Source organism: Panthera uncia, chromosome C2, assembly GCF_023721935.1.
Source record: "Panthera uncia isolate 11264 chromosome C2, Puncia_PCG_1.0, whole genome shotgun sequence".
Classification (NCBI taxonomy): domain Eukaryota; kingdom Metazoa; phylum Chordata; class Mammalia; order Carnivora; family Felidae; genus Panthera; species Panthera uncia.
This window is the reverse complement of record NC_064810.1, coordinates 102,291,616-102,314,738: the sequence shown is the minus strand read 5'-3', so window position 1 is coordinate 102,314,738 and position 23,123 is coordinate 102,291,616. Positions and strand designations below refer to the sequence as shown.

General features: G+C 35.4%; 1 protein-coding gene across 1 annotated transcript in view; it reads right to left on the bottom strand.

The window, feature by feature from the left end:
* IFT80 (intraflagellar transport 80) overlaps positions 1-23,123 on the bottom strand; it is a 125,255-nt gene that overhangs the window by 33,551 nt on the left and 68,581 nt on the right. The window contains exons 7-10 of the mRNA XM_049628623.1: positions 20,892-21,071; positions 10,468-10,586; positions 6,408-6,482; positions 2,897-3,060 (exon numbers count right to left, since the gene is read on the bottom strand). Of these exons, the coding sequence (XP_049484580.1) occupies positions 2,897-3,060; positions 6,408-6,482; positions 10,468-10,586; positions 20,892-21,071 (538 nt within the window). The remainder of the gene's footprint in view (positions 1-2,896; positions 3,061-6,407; positions 6,483-10,467; positions 10,587-20,891; positions 21,072-23,123) is intronic.

The window sequence follows — 23,123 nt, the reverse complement described above, 5'->3', positions numbered from 1 at the left end:
GCACATATTACAAAGAGACAGAGGTATATGGATGGACTTGCATACTTCTTTCCACAACTGTAGGTGGCCCTGATCTAAGGGAGGCTGGACCTGTATTTTAGTGTTAGTATGTAGCAGAAACTGGTAGATAGAACAACTAAGGAGTTGGGGGCTGAAAGAGTTGCTTCTAAACATAAGTAACTGCTCTCTAACTTCTACTCTCCCCTTATCCAGACATTTGTTTCAAAGAGTCATCCAGACTAATATCATAGCCTATCTGTGCAAGTGTTTGAGGAGAAGGAAGTCAAAAGCAGTAGTATCTCCACTACTTAATCAATCACCCAAAGTGGTAGAATACTGTACTTGGTCCAAGAATCCTGCTTATAAAGGAGCTCCCAAATTAGGAAGGAAGCACTGTTTTTGTATGTGAATGGCCCCCCTTGAAGGAAAATTTCATAGGTTAAAGATTCTAGGTACTTCACTTGTGCTTTCTATAATTAGCACATGCTTCTATTTAACCATCAATGAATACTAGCTTCTTTTAAAAGAAACATAAGGAAAATATTTTCCTACTCATTTTACATCAGTTTACAATAATAATTTTATTTTGGTCTTTTTGATTTTCTGTTTACAGCCAAACAGAATTGCATGATTATCTTCTTCAACAATCAAAATTTATGTAAGTAAAACAGATAATTTATTGGCAAATAATCCATATTTCTGAAAATGTTGATAATTCTTTCTAGCTCTAAAGTGCTATGAATTATCAAAGTATTAAAGAGTAATGAAATATGTTTCAGATATGAATTAAATATAGACAAATTCAGAATAGGGATGTCTGGGTGGCTCAGTTGGTGAAGTCTCGGACTCTTGATTTCAGCTCAGGTCATGATCTCACAGTTGGTGAGTGTGAGCTCTGCACTGACATCATGGAGCCTGCTTGGGATTCTCTCTCTCCCCTCTCTCTCTGCCCCTCCCCTGCTCATGCTGCTCGTGCTTTCTCTCCTCTAAATAAAATAAATAAATAAATAAAATTCAGAATAAGGTATATTCAGTTGTAAATATAAGTTCCTTATTACAGCTTCTATCTAAAATATGCAGTGTTGAACAAGAAAAGTACAGACAACTCAATGATCACTGGGATTTTCAAATTTAAGTTTACTGAAGAAAAAAATCTGACCTCCAAGTTATTAACAATTACTCAGTCATCGTAAATGTGTCTGCTATCTAGATACTATCTTACTTGATTCTCTTTTTTAGCCAGAAAGGAAGTCCTTCAAAAATAAAACAATCACCAAATGTCCTCTCTCAGAGAAGGTCTAAGGCATGAAGACACAAACTCTGTTTAGGAGAATTATATTTCTACCAGTATGAGACGGGATGGGATCTGAAAGTACTGAAAATTAAAAAGCCGGAGTTTCTTAGCTCCTGGATTAAGGTTTCCACAGCATAAACTAACAAAATTAACCATCACGTCAGATTTTTTTTGTAACATGTCACAGTGATAAACAACATTTGGCAATATGTACCAAGAGAGAAAAACAATTATTTAATGTTTTTTCCACTAGGCTTTGGGAATAACTCACTCTTACTCTTACCTTACTGGCTCTGCTTCCTCTCATCTATCTCTAAATATTGATGTGCTCAGTCTTTGGTCCTTTCTCTGCCTATACTTACTTCTTGGATGATTTCTTTCAGTGCCATGGCAGCATCTGTATACCAGTGACTCCCAAATTTGTATCTCTAGTCCCCAACTCTCTCCTGAGTCCTAGGCTTGTCTATCCTACTGTTTACCCTCCATTCCTGCTTGAATGTCTGAGAAGCATTCAAACTTACCATGACCAAAATATAATTCGGTTTGTGGACCTCCTCTAAACTTCCTCCTTCCCCATCTTCCATCTCATTCATCCAGGACAAAAATGCGTGCCTCTTCTCTTTCTCTCATCCAACATCCCTACCATGGCCAAGTCTTTATATGATCTAGTTCCTGCTTATCTATCTTTCTGTCCTCTCCTCCCACTCTCTGCCTAGCTCATGTTGACCTAGTCTCATGGACTTCTAGCAGTTCCTTTTACATGCCAATCATCCCCACCTCAGAACCTTTGCACTTGCTTGTCCTATAGTCATTCCCCTACCTCACCTCCAGCATGCTCTATTCCGTTACCTTGCATTTTCTTCACAGCACATATCATTAGCTGACTACTTATTATAATTTGTATGTTTATTTGTGTGTCTTATTCACTGTTGTATCTTCAACTTCTAGAAAAATACCTGGACATAGCAAGTACTCAGTATCTGTTGGATAAATGTCATTGAGATAGAGCAATGCCCTAAAAAAATCGTGTCACTGTACTATGGAATTCCAAAACATCTGACATATTTATATTTTTTTATAAATATTAATGGAATCTATATTTTTATATGAAAATTTTAAATTCATAACTTTATTCTATTTAATTAATTCAAAATATATATAAATATAAAAATATTTATAAAAATATACATACATATAAGCAAAATACATAGCACAATGAAACACAATATTTACTGTATTTACTGTTACCAAATGAAGGAAAAGGAACATTTTAAAAGATCACAAAACTTAAAAAGTAACAAGACATTTTTAGGACTCACAATCATGAACTCAAACTCTCTACCAACAACTACTAAATATATAAAGATTTATTACTTACCAATAAGCTTTGATGTTGTGACAGTACTTATCTGTTCTATCAATTGGGTATAATATGTCAACTTTAGTTCTTTAATTAATTTATGCTTAGGACAAATAGGAAGTTCATAATTCTTTCATATAAAGTGAATATATTGATAGATGAGAAAATAAAAGAAAGGAAATTTTACAGTGTTAACAAATTTCATGGAAATGTGACATGGAAAATTATAGAAATACACTTACTTTTTTCATCAGCTTTGTCTTTTATTGCTATGGTATCATTACTCAGAGATACAGTCTGTGCATTCAGAATATCTGTTCTCATTCCAGGAAATTTTGGAGAAGAAATGAACCGGCCTTCATAAGAATATAAATAGATACCACCACCATCTACAAGAAGAAAATGTCTAAAAAAAAAAGAATAAAAATACATTCTCAAATAGAAGCTTACTCTATTTTCATTTTTATATGAGAGAATAGTGTATTCTTTGGAAAAATCTAAATCAAATTTTTTTCCTTTGAAAATTTATGAACATTGCAAAAAACAATTCAAACAACAAAGAGAAAGCAAAAGATCTCTTGCAATTCTATCTCTAAAGAGATAACTTATGGCAAAGTATGGGTATATTATAATTTCATTTTATTAAGTCATTGCTTTTTAAAATTTTTTAAATGTTTATTCATGTATTTTAAGAAAGAGAGAGAGGGCAAGGGAGGGGCTGAGAGAGGGAGAAAGAGAATCTTAGGCAGGCTCCATGCTGTCTGCCTGATGTAGGGCTTGATCTCACAGACCATGAGATCATGACCTGAGCAGAAATCAAGAGTTGGGCGTTTAACCGACTAAGCCACCAAGGCACCCCTATTAACTCAGTCCTGATACACATTTATTTTATTTCAAATTATTCACTGTATTTTTTTGTTTTTATTTTGTAATGTTTATTTTCACAAGAGACAGAGTGTGAGCAGGGGAGGGGCTGAGAGAGAGGGAGACACAGAACTCGAAGCAGGCCCCAGGCTCTGTGCTGTCGGCACAGAGTCCTACCCAGGGCTTGAACTCACGAACCATGAGATCATGACCTGAGCCGAAGTTCAACGCCTAACCGACTGAGTCACCCAGGCGCCCCTAAATTATTCACTGTTTTAAAGAATGCCTAGTGTATACACATTTCTGTATGTCTACCTTATTTCCTTAGTATAACTTCTAGAAATGTAATAATTGGATGAAAGGGCATATATTTAAACAATTTTATTTTTTTATAAAATGTTTTATCTTGAGAGAGAGAGAGAGAGAGAGCGCACAGGTGAATGGGGAAGGGGCAAAGAGAGAGAGAGGCAGAGAGAGAGAACCCCAAGCAAACTCCATATGTCAGTCCAGAGCCCTACACGAGGCTTGAACCCACAAACCATGAGATCATGACCTGAGCTCATGACCAAAATCAAGTCAGACACTCAACTGACTGAGCCACCCAGGCACTCCTACTTAGAAAATTTTAATCTTTATTGTTAAACTGCCCTTTGAAAGGCTGTAATAATTTACAATCATACCATTGCTATATTGGAATGCCTGTTTCCTCAATGCTGAACACAGTATTACTTCTTAAGATCTTAAGTTCAAAAATTTAATATCCTTGATTCAGAACTATTTCTTGACCCAGGAATTGTTCATTGTTCTTTCTTGCCATGGAACAAATATATACATTTTAATTAAATTAATACTTGAGTACTGGTATGTAGTTTATTTGATTGAAGGCTTTGGCCCTTACCCATTAGTGTATGAAAACAATATTTGCTAATGTTGACAAATGATACATCATATTAGTATAAATTCTTTCTTTGTTTCAATACTAAAACCTTTTTCTATCCTGAATAAGACACTATAAGTTTTTAACCTCCTTGTGAGTAAACAGTTTTCAAGGAGCAAAGTTTTCTCAGTACAGAAATAAGACAAGCCAATAGGTGGTAAGAAAATTATTCTTTAACTGCCTAATTAGTTATGCCATTAACAAATGCCTTTACTAAGAGCATATTCAATAAATACACTTATAAGTAATGTGTAAATGAATAAATTTGGAACTATTTGAATAAAAATAATTTCAGAAATATGGTGTTTTAGATAGCTGAAATCTTACCTTTTTAAGTGGCAAAGATGTCTTTTTCATATTAAAAGTTTATGATATAACTAAATAAAGAAATATATTTCAATTTCATTAAACAGATGGTACAAAATTTGACACAATTTTCTTGATCACTCAAGGTCATCAATATGATGACCATACTCTTCAGTAACTGTTTAACTGACAGCTTTGGTATACAGGAGAATCTGTTCATGCATCAGAATAATGAAGCTATTCAGCTATACAGTTCTGTGCTTTTAGTTTTCTCTATGCTGCTTGCCAGGCAGTCACTTTTCTTCTTGTCCTTGTGCCAGCCTCTAACAGCCTACGAGCATTCCCCTTCTGGTTTGCTATTTATAAAAGGCCGTGGGCTAGAAAACCTGATAACAACACTATTAAGAGACTGCCTAGGTGGTGAGTAAAGGAATAAGGAATAAAGTACACGGTTTTAGTGCAAAGATTTCACAGGTAGCTATATTAGGTAATTGTTGATTCTATTTTCAAACTTTATTCCAGGTTTCATTGGATTGTAGCTTTCTAAAACTGATGGTTCAGTAGGATGTCACTGTACTTGATTGATGACAGTTTTCACGAAAAAGTGTGGGTTCTTGAGCCATAGCTATTTCAACCTTACTCTAGTTTGTTGCCCCGGTGTTCTATAGTCCTGTATACACTGAAAGTGTGGGTAAAGAATATTATTTTTGAAACTTCAGGTCACAGCCTAGTAGTGGCTCATAAAATCAATGTGTTTCAACCAATATTTAAAACCAAAAACAAGAACAAAGGGGCACATGGATAGCTCAGTCAGCTAAGCATCTGACTTGATTTTGGCTCAGGTCATGGTATCACTGTTTGTGAGTTTGAGTCCCGTGTTAGGTCTGCACTGGCAGTGCGGAGCCTGCTTGGGATTCTCTCTTCTCTCTCTCTGCCCTCACTCTGTTCTCGCTCTCTCAAAATAAATAAATAAACTTAAAAAAAAAAAAGGTTTTTTTAAAACCTTTTTTTTTTTAAAACCTTGTTTTTTAAAAAAAAAGGTGTTCAAAAAAATGAACACCTTTTAAATTTCTCAATTAAAAATTTTAGTGTAGTAAATGCTAATATATATATATGTATATGTATATATATATATATATATATATATATATGAAACCTATATATAACCCTCAAGAATTTTTTAAGAATGTAGAGAAATTCTGAGAGCAAAAAGTTTCAGAACCACTGACCTAACAGCTTATTCTCTTACTTTTTCTTCTTTAAAATAAATAGAAACAGGGGCACCTGGGTGGCTTGGTTGGTTAAGTGTCCGACTTCGGCTCAGGTCATGATCTCATGGTCCATGAGTTCGAGCCCCACGTTGGGCTCTGTGCTGACCGCTAAGAACCTGTAGCCTATTTCAGATTCTGTGTCTCCCTCTCTCTCTGCCCCTCCCCTGTTCATGCTCTGTCTCTCTCTCTGTCTCAAAAATAAATAAACGTTAAAAAATAATAAAATAAAATAAAATAAAATAAAATAAATAGAAACAGACTGACTCCAAATGACTAATATACCATTCTGTAAATGACATGCTTTATACAGTGTTTTACTGCAATCTGAAATATTTCAACCCCAAATTCAATAGTCAAACAAGATAAACAAATTACCTTTCTGCCTGCAGAATTAAACTAACAGTTCCTTCTTTTAGATCAAATATAAGAGGTGTATTCCAGTTCTTCGTACTAAAAGACAAATAAAAAGGACACTTATTAACATTTAAAATACTAAATGCTTTTTAATAAATAGATATGTATTCATTTTAAATAGTGTCTTCAGTTTCACAGTAACTGTATATATTTCTATTACAGCACTTGGCACATTGTTCTGAAATCATTCACTTACATGTCTGTATCCCTGACTAGAAACCAAATTCTGTGTAAGTAGTAAGTACTCAGTAGTAAACATTCAATAAATGTTTACTCTAGGCATCACAATATGTGAATTGAGGAATCGTAAGTGCAAGTTCTGTCATTTATTAGCTATGTGGTTTGGGCAAGTCATTTTATGTTTCTTATCTGATACAGTAGCAGCATGGCACGGTGAGGAAAGGATGAATTTTTGGCTAGACAGATCAGGATTAGCAATCCAGTTTCATCACCTATTGTCCATATGATCTTAATAAGGTCAACCTCCCAAGCATCAATTTCCTTATTTGTAAATTGAGATAATGACGACTCAAAGTGTCTAGCTAACTGCCTGTTATATACTAGATAGTGAATAAAGAGACATTATAATAACAATTAACATTATGAACATGAATATTTTTCCTGTAGGTCTCCCAGTGTCATTGTTGGGCTAAATGAAGATTTCTGTGAAGCATTCTGTAAACTGTAAAATACTATATAAATGTAGGCAATGATCATACTTATTGAATAAATTGATAAGTAAATAAACAAACAATTCCTTTAGTTTTTATAATAGGGATTCAAAGATAGGAAATGGGGAGAGAACATTTAAAACTGAAAGACTCACCCCAAATAATCAAAGTTGCACAATTTAAAATATTTTATCATTCCTATATATTCTGACTTCCTCTCAATTACTTTCATGGAACCAATTCTTTAAATCAGATTAAGTCTCATATTCAGATCCAGAAAATGGGGGAAGGGAAAGGCTGCAGTAAGTGGGCGCACTGGTGGTAAATTAATATTGGCTAATGCAAAGAGTCTAATACCTATTTCAATAAGTAAAGGCATGCGCAAAACAAAACAATGAATAAACTATTAATAATAACTAGGCCTGGGGTCACAGGTATGATAAAAATATGTGCTTTTGTACATTAGAAAAAATATCATAGCATGCTTCATGTACATAGTCATTAAAACTAACCTTCATTCTTTGGTAAGAATAGTGATTGTGGATTTTTTTAAAGTCCCCTTGCAAAATATCTGAGAGTTATGACAGTGGAGATAGGTATATATATATATACCTGCCACAGAAATATAAGCTCCTTAAGCCACACTGTCAAATAGAGTAAGAGTATTTTCTATACAATGATATGAAACTTCAAATGAAAATTTAACAAAGAATACTTATATATCATGTTCCTTTTTCTGGAACTTCTTTTCATATAAACCACTATACTGCTTACATGTTTGTTTTAAAAATTGTATTTTTATTACTAAAAAAGGGCAACAGTTATTAAGAACTTGGACTCAAACCCTAGCTCTTCCTTTAGGAAAGAAGTAATCTGATCTAGAGTGAGTTACTTAAATACTCTCTGTGTCTTTCAGTTTCTTCATCTTGGAAAATGGGAACGGTCATACTCAACACACAGGGTAAATTAGACCATGACCAAAAAAGATAGTATAATAGAGCTCAATAAAAGATAGTTTTTGTTATCTAAAATACTAGTAGGTTTTACAATTTAATGAAATATATTTTGGTGACGATCAGTCTCAGCACTATCTCATTCCCACTACTGCTCCCTGGTATTTCACTTTCAGAAATATTTTGTGCCTTAATAAATGTCTTGACAAGAGAGGGGAAGCAAGACTAACTTATAAAAGAATAAAAGCAATCTTATATTCTGTCACATATTAACTGGTATATGAAGATTAGGGTGACAAAAAAAAGTAAAGAGACAAAAAAAATTAAATAACAGCTGCTAAACTTTCAGTAAATATTTTAAAAAGCTACCTCTGATGCAAGTAACACATGATACTAATCCTCCAGATTCAAACATTCTGTCATTGCCAATAAACTAGCAGAATAAACCCCTCACATGGGGTGGTTAAGAGACCTACTGTCTTCAAATGAACCCTAAACTGAAGAGATCTTTTCTTTTTGACTCAACCCCATGAAAATTAATTATTCACATTACTATGTGCGCTAAGTGATTGTGAAATTTCTTCACATCCGATAATCCCTTCCCTATATATCAACTGTTTAACTAGGTATCTTTCTTGACTTTTCCCAAAGTCATACTGTTGTTCACTTTCATGTAAGAAAAATATTTCCCTTATATTGAGCTGCTTATTTCTTTATCCCCTCTCTTCTCTGCTTCTCCCATTTAATTCTTCCAGGCTTGGCTGCTGTCCTAAGTTGTACATTCTGATTAGTAGTAGACTTATGTATAGTGGGTGAGAATTTTTAATAATTAATTATACCAATTTTTATTGTTGATAAAACTGTATACCTTTGTCTTGCACATTACTGGGCTTAGGAATTCAAGACACTACTACCCTTCATGTTTTTTGATTCATTAATTTATCCAAAAACATTTATTTACTAAGTACCTACTACATGTTGAACACTAGGTGTATAGATGTGACTCAGACACATGTAGTCCCTATCTTCAATTTTATATTCAATGATTATAACCACATAACGTTACAAATAGAAGCACAAAATGTAAAAAAAAAACAGTCCCTAACTATTCACAATTCTTGAAATTATCAGAGTGGTTACATTAGTTTTCTGGATAGTTGAGAAGTCAGCTGGTGGCATGCTAGAGCCAGCTTGTACCAAGTGGTGTGTTTTCAGGAAGTTTATAAACCACATATTAAAAGCTATTATTGGGGCACCTGGGTGGCTCAATCAGTTAAGCCTCTGACTCTTGATTTCGGCTTAAGTCATGATCTCACACTTCATGGGATCGAGCCCCACACCAGGTTTTGTGCTGACAGTGTGGAGCCTGCTTGGGATTTTCTCCCTCTCTCTCTGCCCCTCTCCCACTGGTGCTCTCTGTCTCTCTCAAAATAAATAAACTTAAAAAAAAAACTATTATTTAAAATTTAATTATATAAACTTATACTTAACATATTATATTCAAAAACAAAGATAATAATAATCCAAACTTATTCCTTCCAGATTATTTTATCACATTTTACTATTATCTATGCACTTGAGATTATATACATCTGTTGTGTCCATATGGTGGCAATTCTATATAACGGTTTGCTACTATGCATCTCTTTTCATTTCGGCCTTCAGTGACATCATAATGGTAGCTTAAACTGGCCACGGTAGAAGTATTTACATTATAGAAGTAGGTAAACACTGCAAATTGGGTTTGTTTGTTCATTTCCAGAAAGCCAGTTCAACACTTTTCAGCACATATTGAGTTACACTTTGAAAAATACCATGTATATTTGTTTTAGGCATAAGTTTCTTGGATGTACTGAATTATTCTCCATTTTCAAATACAGGTAGATTGAATATATTTTCTTCCATCATTTCTGGACAACTCTGGATTATCATTATGAATATCCATGATTACTTTGGGCTATGATATTAAGCTTGAATACTTCCTTGTATCCCTATTGAACATCTTTCAGCCTATTGTCAGGCCACTAACTGTCCCTTCTCTTCCAGTGGTTAGGTGGGTCTTTTTCCCACCATTTATCAGCTGCTCCTCTGGGCTATGAAGTTATAGTTGTTGTACTAAATTCCTTAGAACTGTGAGTAAAGTAAGAGTAAACACTATCTCAGAGAAGGTATTTTCTATCATAAAAATGATTATTAACTGATGCACAAACTTTATTAGATCTATTTTTAGTGCTCATAGCTCATTTTTAAACCATTTCTTGGTTGGGAGTTAAGTTTGGAATAAGTGAGGTTTTAAGCAAATTAAGTTTAAACCAACCCATGCTGATGTGAAAGCTCGAAAATAAATACCTCATCACAGACAAAACTCTGGATTTTTAAGAAATGCAAGATGCTTACGAGAACACATAACATTGAAGAGATGTTGAAACAACTAAGTGTGCATAGTTCAAAGATGCTTTAATCACTCTATCACGGAATTCCAGTAAATCCACTGCATCATTAAGAACGTTACGAACCTAAACAAGGAAAAATGAAATACCAACAAACAACATTAAAATACATCAAAATTTTAACCAGGTAAATTAGTAAGATTTTGAAGCATAAAAAAATTCAGGGGCACCTGAGTAGTTTAAGCATCTGACTTGATTTCGGCTCAGGTAATGATCTTGTGGTTTAGGTCATGAGATGGAGCCCTGGATTTGGTTCTGTGCTGACAGTGTGGAGCCTTTTTGGGATTCTCCCTCTCCCCCTCTCTCTACTCCTCCCTTCCTTGGGCATGCATGCATGCATGCACACACTCTCTCAAAATAAATAAATAAATGTTAAAAAATCAACCAACAAAAGAAATACACATAAAATGTCCTAGAAATAAGTAGAAATAAGTATATTTCTAACCTGAAAGCCAATTTGAATGGTCTAGCAATGGAGAAATAAGGTGAAAAATGCTATAACATTGAGATATAGCTATATATATACGCATAGAAGTTGGAAAGAGATTGTATGATTTCTGCCCCAAACAGAAAAATACCTTCTTAGGGCTAGGTTTTACTTTAAAATTTAAGTTCTAAAAAAAAGAGATACAATAATTTTAAAAAGTCAAAATGGAGTAGGAGGTATTAGTAAAGAAACCAACTGCACAGTCAAGCTGCACAGAGGGGCACAAGTATTTCCACATGTAAAAACACAGAGATAATGTATAAGAAAGCTAAGCACCAACTAACAAAGATTTCACCTATAATAGTCAAACTGTTAAAAAGTCAGTAACAGAACAAAGTTTGCAAGGATTTTAACAGTTGGCAGTATCTGCTAACAACCTTGATATTAATGGGACAATCTGCAGCAAATGAAGAAAAATGTTGAGCAAGTTAAATTTATCTAATCTTTTGTCGATACCAGAATGGGGAAGACACTGTAGCAAGAGGTAAAAATAGAGAAAAAGAGATTAATTGTACCTATAAGTTAGCATTTCTTTAAATTCCCCTCAAAATATTATCATCTTTCTAAATATAATATGACAATTACAGTATTAATGAAGAATGAATGGGTATGGAAAAAAAGAAAGATAAAGTCAAACTTCTTTTAACTACTTCTTTAAAGCACTTCTACCTATAAGGCATATTGTATTTTTATTATCTGCTCAACTCCCATACTCACCAAACTAGTAAAACTGCTATAACCATGATGGAGATAGCAACATTACATATACATATATTCCTTGACCCAGAAATCTTACTTTTAGAATTCTATCACAAAGATAAATAAGCGAAATTATGAAATAACACACACACACACACACACACACACACACAGACAGTACCACTAATGTCTTTAGAAACCAAAATTTTCTTACAAAAGAGCTATAAGTAAGAAATTAAGAGTAAAACTCTATAATCTTAAATTTGAATTTGAAACTTCAGTATACACTCATGATGTATTTTTATCTGTCAAAAACAAATACACTTTGGGGCTCCTGGATGGTTCAGTTGGAAGAGCACGCAACTATTGATCCCAGGGTTTGAGCCCCATGCTGAATGTAGAGATTACTAAACAAACAAACAAACAAGCAAACAAACAAAACAAACACATTTTATCTAGAAGTAATTATCAAACCAGCAGCAAGGAGCACACCCAGCACACACCAGGATTATGGTCTCTAGATAACATTTCCCTCCCAAAAGGAGCAAGTCCTTCTTGTAAAAATTGTTGATTCCGAGTCTGGGACAGGAAATATATGAGAAGCCTATAATATCTTATCAGAAATACAAGCAAGTTACTGAAGTCATCTCAAAAGAACATAGGAGCCAATTGGTCAAAGATGGGACCATTTGAACATTAAATAGAATAATGACTGCAACAGATTGAAACACAACAAAAATGTTAAAATCTGCAAGTTTATAATGATAACATCAACAAACAATAACAATAACAAGATACAACAACAACAATAAAAACAATAACAAGATTCATTGGGAAATCAACTCATTATCTGAAGAATGGTAAATACAGAAAATACTTCAGAACTGTCTCAACTCAGGGTAACCAAATGGTTGAAAAGGCAAATGTCTTATGGGAGAACTTTACTAACAAATCCAGAAGGAATGATAGAAATACAAGACTATCATTTTGCAAATCCCAATGAAACATAGTTTTAGACCAGTATTATCAATGGCTACTAAAAATATTAAAGTAAAAGCCCAATGGGCTTTTCAGGCTTTTTCTTCATGATAGATGAATCAGACTCACAACACCTGGAGACACTGATTCATCCTAACATCACTAAAAGAGAGATAAATAGACATGTGTGTCTCTTGATGTGATGCAATAGGAAGTCCACAGCATTACTTACAAAGTGTTCTTTATACTTATCAAGGTTCTCAATCTAATAACCAGTCTACAAGAAATACTGGGCCTAGATGAACATGTTAAATGGAATCATCCCATAGAGATGCAAACAGGTAAATGTGAAAGTTTTAGCAAAACAAACCACCTAGTTTCTTAAATAAACAGATAAGAACGAGGAGAAATTGCTTCACATTTAAACAGACTGAAGAGACAAATTAGCTAAATGCAATGTGGAACTTTGTTTCCTGATGTAAACAAACCAACCATCTAAATATATATTTAGAAAATAATTGGAGAAGTGGGACCTATTATCACAGAAAGATATATTTAGGAAACAACTGGAGAAATGTGAAATGCTACCATGGTTATGTTAAAATAAATTTTCATCTTTTAGACACTTTTTGAAAGTCTTAATAAAAAAGAGTAATGCTAGACTAATGGTAAAAAAAAAAAAAGACACTGATATGTTTGCTTCACTCTTGAATGAGTGGGGGAAATGACTGCAAAATGAAGAGTAGTCTGATGGTAGGTGCTTTAAAGGAGCTGGGGTTGTTTTGGGAGGAAGAAATTATTGTGGTCTGAAATCAGCCATGACGGATAAGGAAGACTCTCACCTAATCTCCAAACCCAGTAATACATGGCAGAAAGAAGAAAAGCACTTCTACTTGAAAAGGCTGTGGAAGTAACACCAGTCTCAGGAATCAGCCAGTTTTTACTTGGAACAAAAATGTGAAGAGTGCTTTCAATGAAAAGGCTGGGTTGTGTCTGCAAAGCCACAGATGTGTGCTGCAGGTTGCATACTGCTCAACTCCAGGGCTCTAGAATAGGTCCCCTAGAACTAAGCAGACCATGACTGTAGGTGGTGACTCTGTGAGTCTCTCTAAGTCCAAGGCTTTTTTAGGTCTTTCACAAAGGGGAGACTACAACTACCTTACAGATCCCCATGCTCTAATTTTAAAGAGACCTAGATCAGCCCACTTGTCTCACATCAAGTACTTTTAGTTCCATTAGCCAGCAGAGCCACTCTGCTGAGTGAGAGCCACTCACTGCCTTTGCCTCCCTGCTTCTGGACCAGGAGTCAAGCACATCGGAGACATCACACTCTCCATTTTTGTTCCATCTCTGGACCTGAGAGATGTTTCCCTTGTTTTTGAGTCCAGATGAGTCTTTTTAAAAATTACCTTTAAATATTATATTAAATAGACATATATTATTGATCTCTGTGGAGCCATAGATATGTCTCTTTTTCCAAGTGTGAACTTATGACACCATCATAAGCCTAGGCTCCCAGAGACCTTTTTAAAGGTCCAAAATACCAACCTCTCCTAGAAACATTTTAAAGCTAATGGAAGAAAATGAAAGTGTTTTTTTTTTTAATGTTTATTTATTTTGAGAGACAGAGAGAGACATGGCATGAGTGGGGGAGGGGCAGAGAGTGAGGGAGACACAAAATGCAAAGCAGGCTCCAAGCTCTGAGCTGTCAGCACAGAGCCTGACGCAGGGCTCAAACTCACGAGCTGTGAGATCATGACTTGAGCTGAAGTCGGACGCTCAGCCAACCTGAGGCACCCAGGCGCCCCCCCCAACTTTTTTTTTTTTTTAATTTTTTTTTTTTAACGTTTATTTATTTTTGAGACAGAGAGAGACAGAGCATGAACGGGGGAGGGGCAGAGAGAGAGGGAGACACAGAATTGGAAGCAGGCTCCAGGCTCTGAGCCATCAGCCCAGAGCCCGACGCGGGGCTCGAACTCACGGACCGTGAGATGGTGACCTGAGCTGAAGTCGGAGGCTTAACCGACTGAGCCACCCAGGCGCCCCCCAACTTTTTTTTTTAAGTAGGCTTTACAACCAGTGTGGGGCCCAATGTAGGGCTTGAACTCGTGACCCTGAGATCAAAACTTAGACAGTTAACCAACTGAGCCACACAGGTACCCTGAAATGAATGTTTTTAAAGGAAGTTATATGTTAGTTTCTTTATAGCAATATGATACGTAGTGAAAAAAACTGGCTGTTAATACAAGTTTAGGAAAATTCAATATTTAATAATACAATTGTATAGGCCTCTGCCATTATTCAAATTACAAACAGATTTCTTAAAATTCATGTTTGCCTAAAGCTTCACATGGGGGAACTCCCTTTTTTGTGAATCTGGAACACTAGAACTTAAACAGGAATAAAACATCCCAGCTATAATAACAAAACTAAAGACATTCTAGTAATTACGGTTATAATTTCAAAACTATGGTGAATCCCACATCAGAAATGTCCTGTGCCGAATTTTAAAATGCACCCGTTTACTCTGTTCAATTCAGGGAAGTTCCAGGATTAACTTCTTAATACTTGTGTCACCCAATACTTCTACCTGACCACAATATTTAGACTCCTCAGATTGACATAAATCCAAAAATTCTGTTTCCACATTTGTAAAATACTCATTTAATCCTATACATAGATATAATCATAGTAATAGTTACCATTTATTATTGTTTTACATATATCGACTCATTTAATCCTCAAAATCACTCTATTGTTAACTCTTACCTTTACAAAAGATAAGGTGACTAAAAATCAAATAATCTTGAATTATAGCAACTATTAGGAGCCAAAGCTGTGCCCCATGCTAAACTGAGTGTCAACAGAGAGAGAAAAGTAAAGTTGAAACTTGAGAAATGCTTCATCCCCACCTGTACCTTCTCCCTTCTAGGTACTTCCTCCTAACGGAGACATCAACTATCTCTTTCAGAAAGAATCATCCATTAAGATTCAGCCTGAAGGCAAGGGGAAGAGGAAGAAAACTCCTCACTCTAGGTTACTGTACACAGAAAAGTTGAGGTCCAAGGAGACAGGTAAGGCAATGAAGCATTGCTGGTAGCAACTGCCAGGTCAAGGTCTACATGTAACAATTAGGACTCAACATAATCTCTGATTTCTGAATTAATGAAACACAAATCAACCAACAGTCCACTAAGCTTCTAAGGAAATTGTAAAACGCTAAACCAGGCAAACAAAAAATGTGATTGTTCAGTCCCTGTGACAATCTGTGACCCCATCTTACAATAAAACTAATGGGTGAATAAAATGTATAGTCCTCAGAAAGGGAATTCTCCCAAGTAGGAGATCTTCCCAGAAAAGCATACCAGAGTTGCTAAATTAACCAAGCAACTAACTCTACTGCAAAGAAAAAGAGTTCTCAGTATATTCCCGGCCAGCTGGATTTTAGCTATGGACCTGGTCATCATAGTGTGTTGTTTTCTCTCTCCTCTTTTCCAAACTGTTTTCATTGCAGCTGTTCCGTTTTCCCTTCATTAGTGTAAGTTAGGAATATGGGGAGAGGGAGGAGAATAATTAAAACTCACATTTATTTATAGTTTTCTAGACCAGAGATTTAGAACTGAATGGAATAAGTAGATGAGTCTAAATTATCTTCTTTTAGGGAGGGATGGGTTTGTTTTCAATTGCATACAGAATAGCTGCATTAGTTAGTAGTGCATTTCTGAATTATATGTATATGAATAAGTGTAAGTATATCTGGTAGGTAGCTGGTAAGGTGGTGGTCAGTGATCTCTACCTATTGTTATTCACATCAGTGTAGAAGTCTCTCCACTTGTGTATGGATAGGATCTAGGAGCTTGCTTCTAGTGAACAGAATATGGTAAAAGTGATGAGATGCTACTTCTGAGTTCAGGTTATAAAAAACTGTGACTTATGGGGTGCCTAGATGGCTTAGTCAGTTGAGCATCCAACTCTTGGTTTCGGCTCAGGTCATGATCTCACAGTTTCGTGGGTTCAAGCCCTGCATTGGGCTCTGTGCTGGCTCAGAGCCTGCTTGGGATTCTCTTTCCCTTTCTCTGCCCCTCCCCCACTCAGATTGTCTCTGTTTCTCTCAAATAAATAAAAACTTAAAAAACAAAACTGTGACTTACATCTTGCTCACACTTGCTCTGGCCCTTCTCACTTGCTTGTTCTAATAAAGCAAATGGCCAAGTTGTAAGCTGCCCTTTGGAGAGGCTACATACAAGGAACTGTAGGTGGCCTCCAGTCAACAGTCTAGAAGAAACTGAGTCTCTCAGTTCAACAGATCATGATAAACAGAATCCTGCCAATAACCATGTCAATGAGCTTAGAAGCAAATCCCCCCCTAGTTGAGCCTTCAGATGTGACTAAAGCCCTGGCCAACACTTTGACTGTAGCCTAGTGAGAGACTCTAAGCCAGAAAACCTAGCAAAGCCATGCCTGGATTCCTGACCCACAGAAACCGAGAAATAACAAATGTTGTTGTTTTAAGCCACTATGTTTTAGAGTGATTTATTATGCAACAATACATAACATAGGGTTATGTAGTAGGGTTGCTAAACAGCCGAAGGATAAGCCATAGCAGATAAATGTTGGTTTTTGTCTTCCCAGAATCAAATGCTCTTTTCTGGTAAATATGCCTTGGTTTCCCTCTGGGGAACCATTCTCTCCATTATTCTCAGTAACCAAGAGGTTTAGATGGGGTTGATTCATACTCCCCTCCATCTCCCAACTAAATACTCTAAACCTAGACTTGACACATGAGACCCAGTGCTGAGATTTCTGTTGAAATTACTGGAAGGAGAAAAAGCACTCTTCTTGATGGATCTTAAGTTTATAGAAATATCAAGGCCACCAAAGAGGGAGAGGTTTTGTAAAAAAAAAAAAAAAAAAGCCAATACAGAGAAAAAGAAAGTCAAGGAAGAAAAAATGATGAAATCTTGTTATTTAAGACTTTGAATTCAGTAATTCCTCAAGTCAGTCCATTTCTTGACTTCACATAAAGAAATAAGCTTCTTTCTTCATTGCTTACCTTAAATCAATTTGAGATGAATTTATGGGGGAAAAAAGAGATTTTCAACTAGGAGGTTCCATGAAAAGGGGGACCAAATTTGTTCTCATCACAATTATATTTCCCATTGCCTAGTCCAATGCCTGGCAAGTAGGGATCACTCAATAAATATCTAGTGAATGAGTGTATGAAAGTATTTTAAGAAAAACCACTGAATAGGCCCAATTTAGCAAAAATGCAATACAAATGTTTTATAATCACTGAGAAAGTAAAAACAATAAAAACAGTGTTCTAGTTCTAAAATTTTGAAAGATTACTTACAAACATTATTGTAAGTACAAAAACAATTTGGATTAGATAAGTCATTTAAACACCTCCACTGCTCATTTTATCTCATGTAAAAATCCTCTAATCTCTAGGATGACTCCTTTTTATTATGTAAGAAGAACTCCTCTTTCTAGATATATTCTCATCTTGGGGCATTTTTGAAATTAAGGCTAGAATTTATTTAGCAATACTATTAGCTAATCGCCCCCCATGCACTATATGGATAAAATAATTATGTCCCCAAATCAATTGATTAGAACTCACAAGGCATCTTTTGTCATATACACAACACTATAAATAATGCTTTAGTTCCCAGGTTAATTAACAGAAATACCTACTTATATATAACATCACCTAGATCCAATAACTAATTTACAGGAAATACAGAAGATAGAGGAGTATGTCAAACCACACCATAGGGACACAATCAATAAAGTCCAGACTGTGGTAAACTCTGCTGGACAAACAATTTGGTTCCTTCAGCAAATAAAGTGCAGGGGTAAAACCAGAGATGGAAGGGGAACCTATATATTAGGAAACTTAAAAGACATGTCAACCAATTGCAACATGTAAACCATTTTGGATCCTGATTTCAAAACAAACTTTTAAAAATGTGACACGTGGGAAACAGCTGAAAATTTGAACACTTTCTGCATATTTGATAATATTAAGGAATTATTATTTTTAAGGTATAATAATGGTATTGTGGTTATGTTAAAAGAGTCCTTCTCTTAGCTGTATACTGAAAATTTCACAGATAAAATATGATATCTGAATTGGCTTCAAAATAATTGGGGAAGGAGGAAAGTAGATATGGACAATGCCTGGGCCAGGCTTGGTCATGGGTTGGTTGTTAGGGCTGGGTGATGAGTACACAGTGATTCATCACACTATTCTGTCTACTTCTGCATATGTATTAAATTCTCCATAAAAGGGGAACCTGGGTGGCTCAATTGGTTAAGCATCCAATTTCACCTCAGGTCATGATCTCCTGATTTGTGAATAAAAGCCCCATGTCAGGCTCTGTACTGACAACTCAGAGCCTGGAGCCTGTTTCAGATTCTGTGTTTTCCTCTCTCTCTCTGCCCTTCCCGCTCACTCTCTGTCTCTGTCTTTCTGTCTCTCTCTCTCTCTCTCAAATACAAACATTAAAAAAAAATACTCCATAATAAAATGTTTAAAATTTTAAAAATAAGTAAACAGAACAAAGAAAAACTATAACATACCTAATTATTACAAATCTAGTGACCATATTATCCAAATAAAAAAATCTGGATACTTAGGCTAAAGAACATTTGAGTAGACTTAGAAATTACAAGATACATGCTTCCAAATAATTATAATAGTCTGAATTCTGAATATGAAGACAGAGGCAATTGATACAATAGGAGGAGGAAGAGTTAGAAGGTACAGTTCTCTTTTCTCTGGCAGAGGGTTTGCCATTGGTACATTGTCTCTGGCCTCTTCCTCGTATCTTTTGTCAACTAACTTTTAAAATATTTGTTGACCAGGCACCTGGGTGGCGCAGTTGGTTGAACATCTGACTCTTGCTTTTGGTTCAGGTCATGATCCCGGAGTCGTGAGGTCGAGCCCCCCTGTCGGGCTCTGCACTGAGCATGGAGCCTGCTTAAGATTCTCTCATTCTGGGGCTCCTGGGTGGCTCTGTCAGTTAAGCATCTGACTTTGGCTCAGGTCATGATCTTGCGGTTCATGGGTTCAAGCCCTGCGTGGGGCTCTGTGCTGACAGCTCAGATCATGGGGCCTGCTTCAGATTCTGTGTCTCCCTCTCTGTCCCTCACCCACTCTCACTCTGTCTCTCTCTCAAAAATAAATAAACATTAAAAAAAAAAGATTCTCTCATTCTCCCTCTGCCCCTCTTGCCCACTTACACTCTCTCTCTAAAATAAATAAATTAAAAATTTTTTAATTTATTTGTTGAGCATTTATTATATGCAAGACACTGGGCTTGAGTGAAATAACAGTATTGTACACTTAAGAAGCTTATAGTGCATAGATAACCCCCCTACTGGAGTTCTCTGACCTGAACAACATTTCCCTCAACTTTCTACTGCTACATCCCAACCGTCCTGTCCTTTAAAAAAATTTTTTGTTTAATCTTTATTTATTTTTGAAAGAGAGTTTGAGTGGGGGAGGGGCAGAGAGGGAAGACACAGGCTCCAGGCTCCAGGCTCCAGGCTCTGAGCCATCAGCATAGAGCCAGACATGGTGATCAAACCTACAAACTGTGAGACCATGACCTAAGCTGAAGTTGGACACTCATCCGACTGAGCCACCTAGGTGCCCCCCAAACTTCCCATCTTATTTCACTCCAAAAGTACCTGTTTTTCACTTCCTACCTCCCAATAAGAATTTCCCACTGTTTTCCTACTTTGGCTAGCCTTAGGTAATTCTTAAAAGGAAAAAAAAAAATTTTGTAAACAGGTTAAATAAGCTTATACAATTATAAATTAACAAAATAATGTAACCCTGACAGTGACTAGCAGGCTAGGCCTGCCATGGGGTCAGGTCCAGGAGTTAAATCTAACTTATTGCAGCTTCTTCCCTCCTTCCGGAACTGAATCCACATAGTCCCTAAATGCTTCAAGTTTCACCATCCCTGCCTCAACCCCATAACCACAGTAGCTGTGGGTACTCAGGTTCTGTATCAGTGAAAGGTTCTTATACTATGTCATGAAAAAGTCACCAATGGCATTGGTGAAATATATTTAATATGACTGAATTTTTATAAACTTGGTTTAAATACAACTAGTGACGATAACTCCATATTCTGTAGAGTGAGCTAATGTGAAAAGAGGCAGGTTTAATCAACCATGGAACATAATCATACCTGCATGGTCCTTCGTTTAGTTAACGTTACTTGAAAATTTTTCCACTCCCAACGCTGCTCCACCACATGTGCAAAAACAACATGCCCATTTCCACAGGCTCCAGCGATCTGAGTGCCATCAATTGACCACGCGATGTTAAATATACTGCCGGTGTTGGGCTTTTCCAAAGCATACGACCACTGGGGAAGAAAGAATGAGAGTAAAATCAATTCACTGGGAAAAAAAAATTTAAAGGAGTTTTAAATTGAGCATACATTTTAAGATAATTTTTTAAAAGAATGTGGTTTATCCTAGAATTGAGAAATTTTTTTCTTGATAATTGTGTACTGAACAGAAGATACAGATGTAATTTTTAAAGTACACTGTAGAATTATATGATAAAAGTGTATAAAATCTCTCAAGAACTGCAAAACACTCACACTGTTTCCATTCACATCACTACTTTTAAGTAATAATGCTGAATTGGTAAATAAGAAGTCTGTAGAAAAAAAAAAAAGACACCTTACTTTTCTTAAGGACCTCTATAGTCCTTACACTGAAAGGCTGATTATAATATATCAATAATTTTATGTCACTAAAAATTGAAACTGAAGACACAATATAACTAAGACATCTCTGACACACATTTTAAATCATGAAAGAATAGGTTAATGGACCTTTTTTTTCTTGTTTTTTCTTTCATAATGTAGTAATATAACCTCTTCTAGAATCTACTTATCTCTCTGAGAAAGTTATCTAAAGGTATCAAGAAGCATCATCTAAGACAAAGGAGACTTACGTGTGTGTGTGTATGTGTGTGTGTGTGAATAAGACAGTCAGAAAAAGCCTTTTAAAAGATGACATAACATGCATTTTCTTTCATTTTTCAGATGCAAAATATGTATTTGCTAGAAGGATGATTTATTTATTTGACTAAATTTGCATACATTCCCTTTCCATTCTTCCAACCTTACAGCTTAAAGTCAAATTGAATCTTGATTTTTTTGTTGTTATTTTGGTTGTTCTTGAGTGCATATTTATTTTGCTGTACATTATTGTTGTTTCAAATATATTCATTGTTAGCTACAGGTTCAATGACAAAAAATGTGGAGAAAATTGAAAAAATATAGAAAAATATTCATTAATTCATAGTACTATCAAAAAAGATTTTAAATTCTCAATAAAGTTCATACATACAATAAAAATGCTGAATGACTCTTACTACTCATTGACACTTTTTTCAACTGTCCTTCAAACCTCTACCTATTGCTTAAGTAAAAGGCCCTATAAGAAAGTTATCGAGGAGGAGATAATGAACAAACTTTCCCTTCATCAGCAGCATAAAAATGTTAAAAACCTCCTTTTCTGAAATTAAGAAGAGTAAGTTCAACAAAGGAAAATATACAATAGTTAAAGTCATCTTTTTAAAAATAAGTGAAGACAATATCAACAATACAAACAATCTACTTCTGGCAATAAAAAAATTTCATTTATGTTTGACAAACAGAATTATGACATACTGCATGATTACTATTTTACATAAAAATTATGTGGTTGGTATAGACAAATGAAACTCAATTTATTAATATGTAATAATAGATTGGACTAGGCTTATGGCACATCTATCATTCTAAATTTATTCTCATGGTGTAGATGCAAGAGAAATCTTATTTTATTTTTTTAAAATGTGTATTTATTTATTTTTGACAGAGAGAGAGACAGCACAAGTGGGACAGGGTCAGAGGGAGAGAGAGAGAGAGAGACAATCCCACGCAGGCTGCTCACTGTGAGCACAGAGCTCGGAGTGAGGCTTAAACTCACAAACCATGAGATCATGACCTGAGCTGAAATCAAGAGTTGGATGCTTAACTGACTGACTGAGCCAACCAGATGCCCCAGAGATCTTATTTTAAATTGTATTTTAAAACCATAGATTCATATTTTAAAACTATTTACTTTAAAGTATGATTTTAAACTACCAAAAGAACCAAATCAGCCAGAAAGAAACATCTTACTAAAATTAAACATAACAAAATGTATCTAAGAACTCCTAGAGGCCTAATCCTAGCTAAGAGGAGAAAAGGGAAAGGGATGTTTAGATAATACTTTCATCACCCTATATTCCTCTGATGTCTTTCATACTCCAGGTACAACAAATATAAAATCTGCACAACAGGGACGTCCACTCTCACCACTGTTGTTTAACATATTGTTGGAAGTCCTGGCCACAACAATCAGACAACAAAATGAAA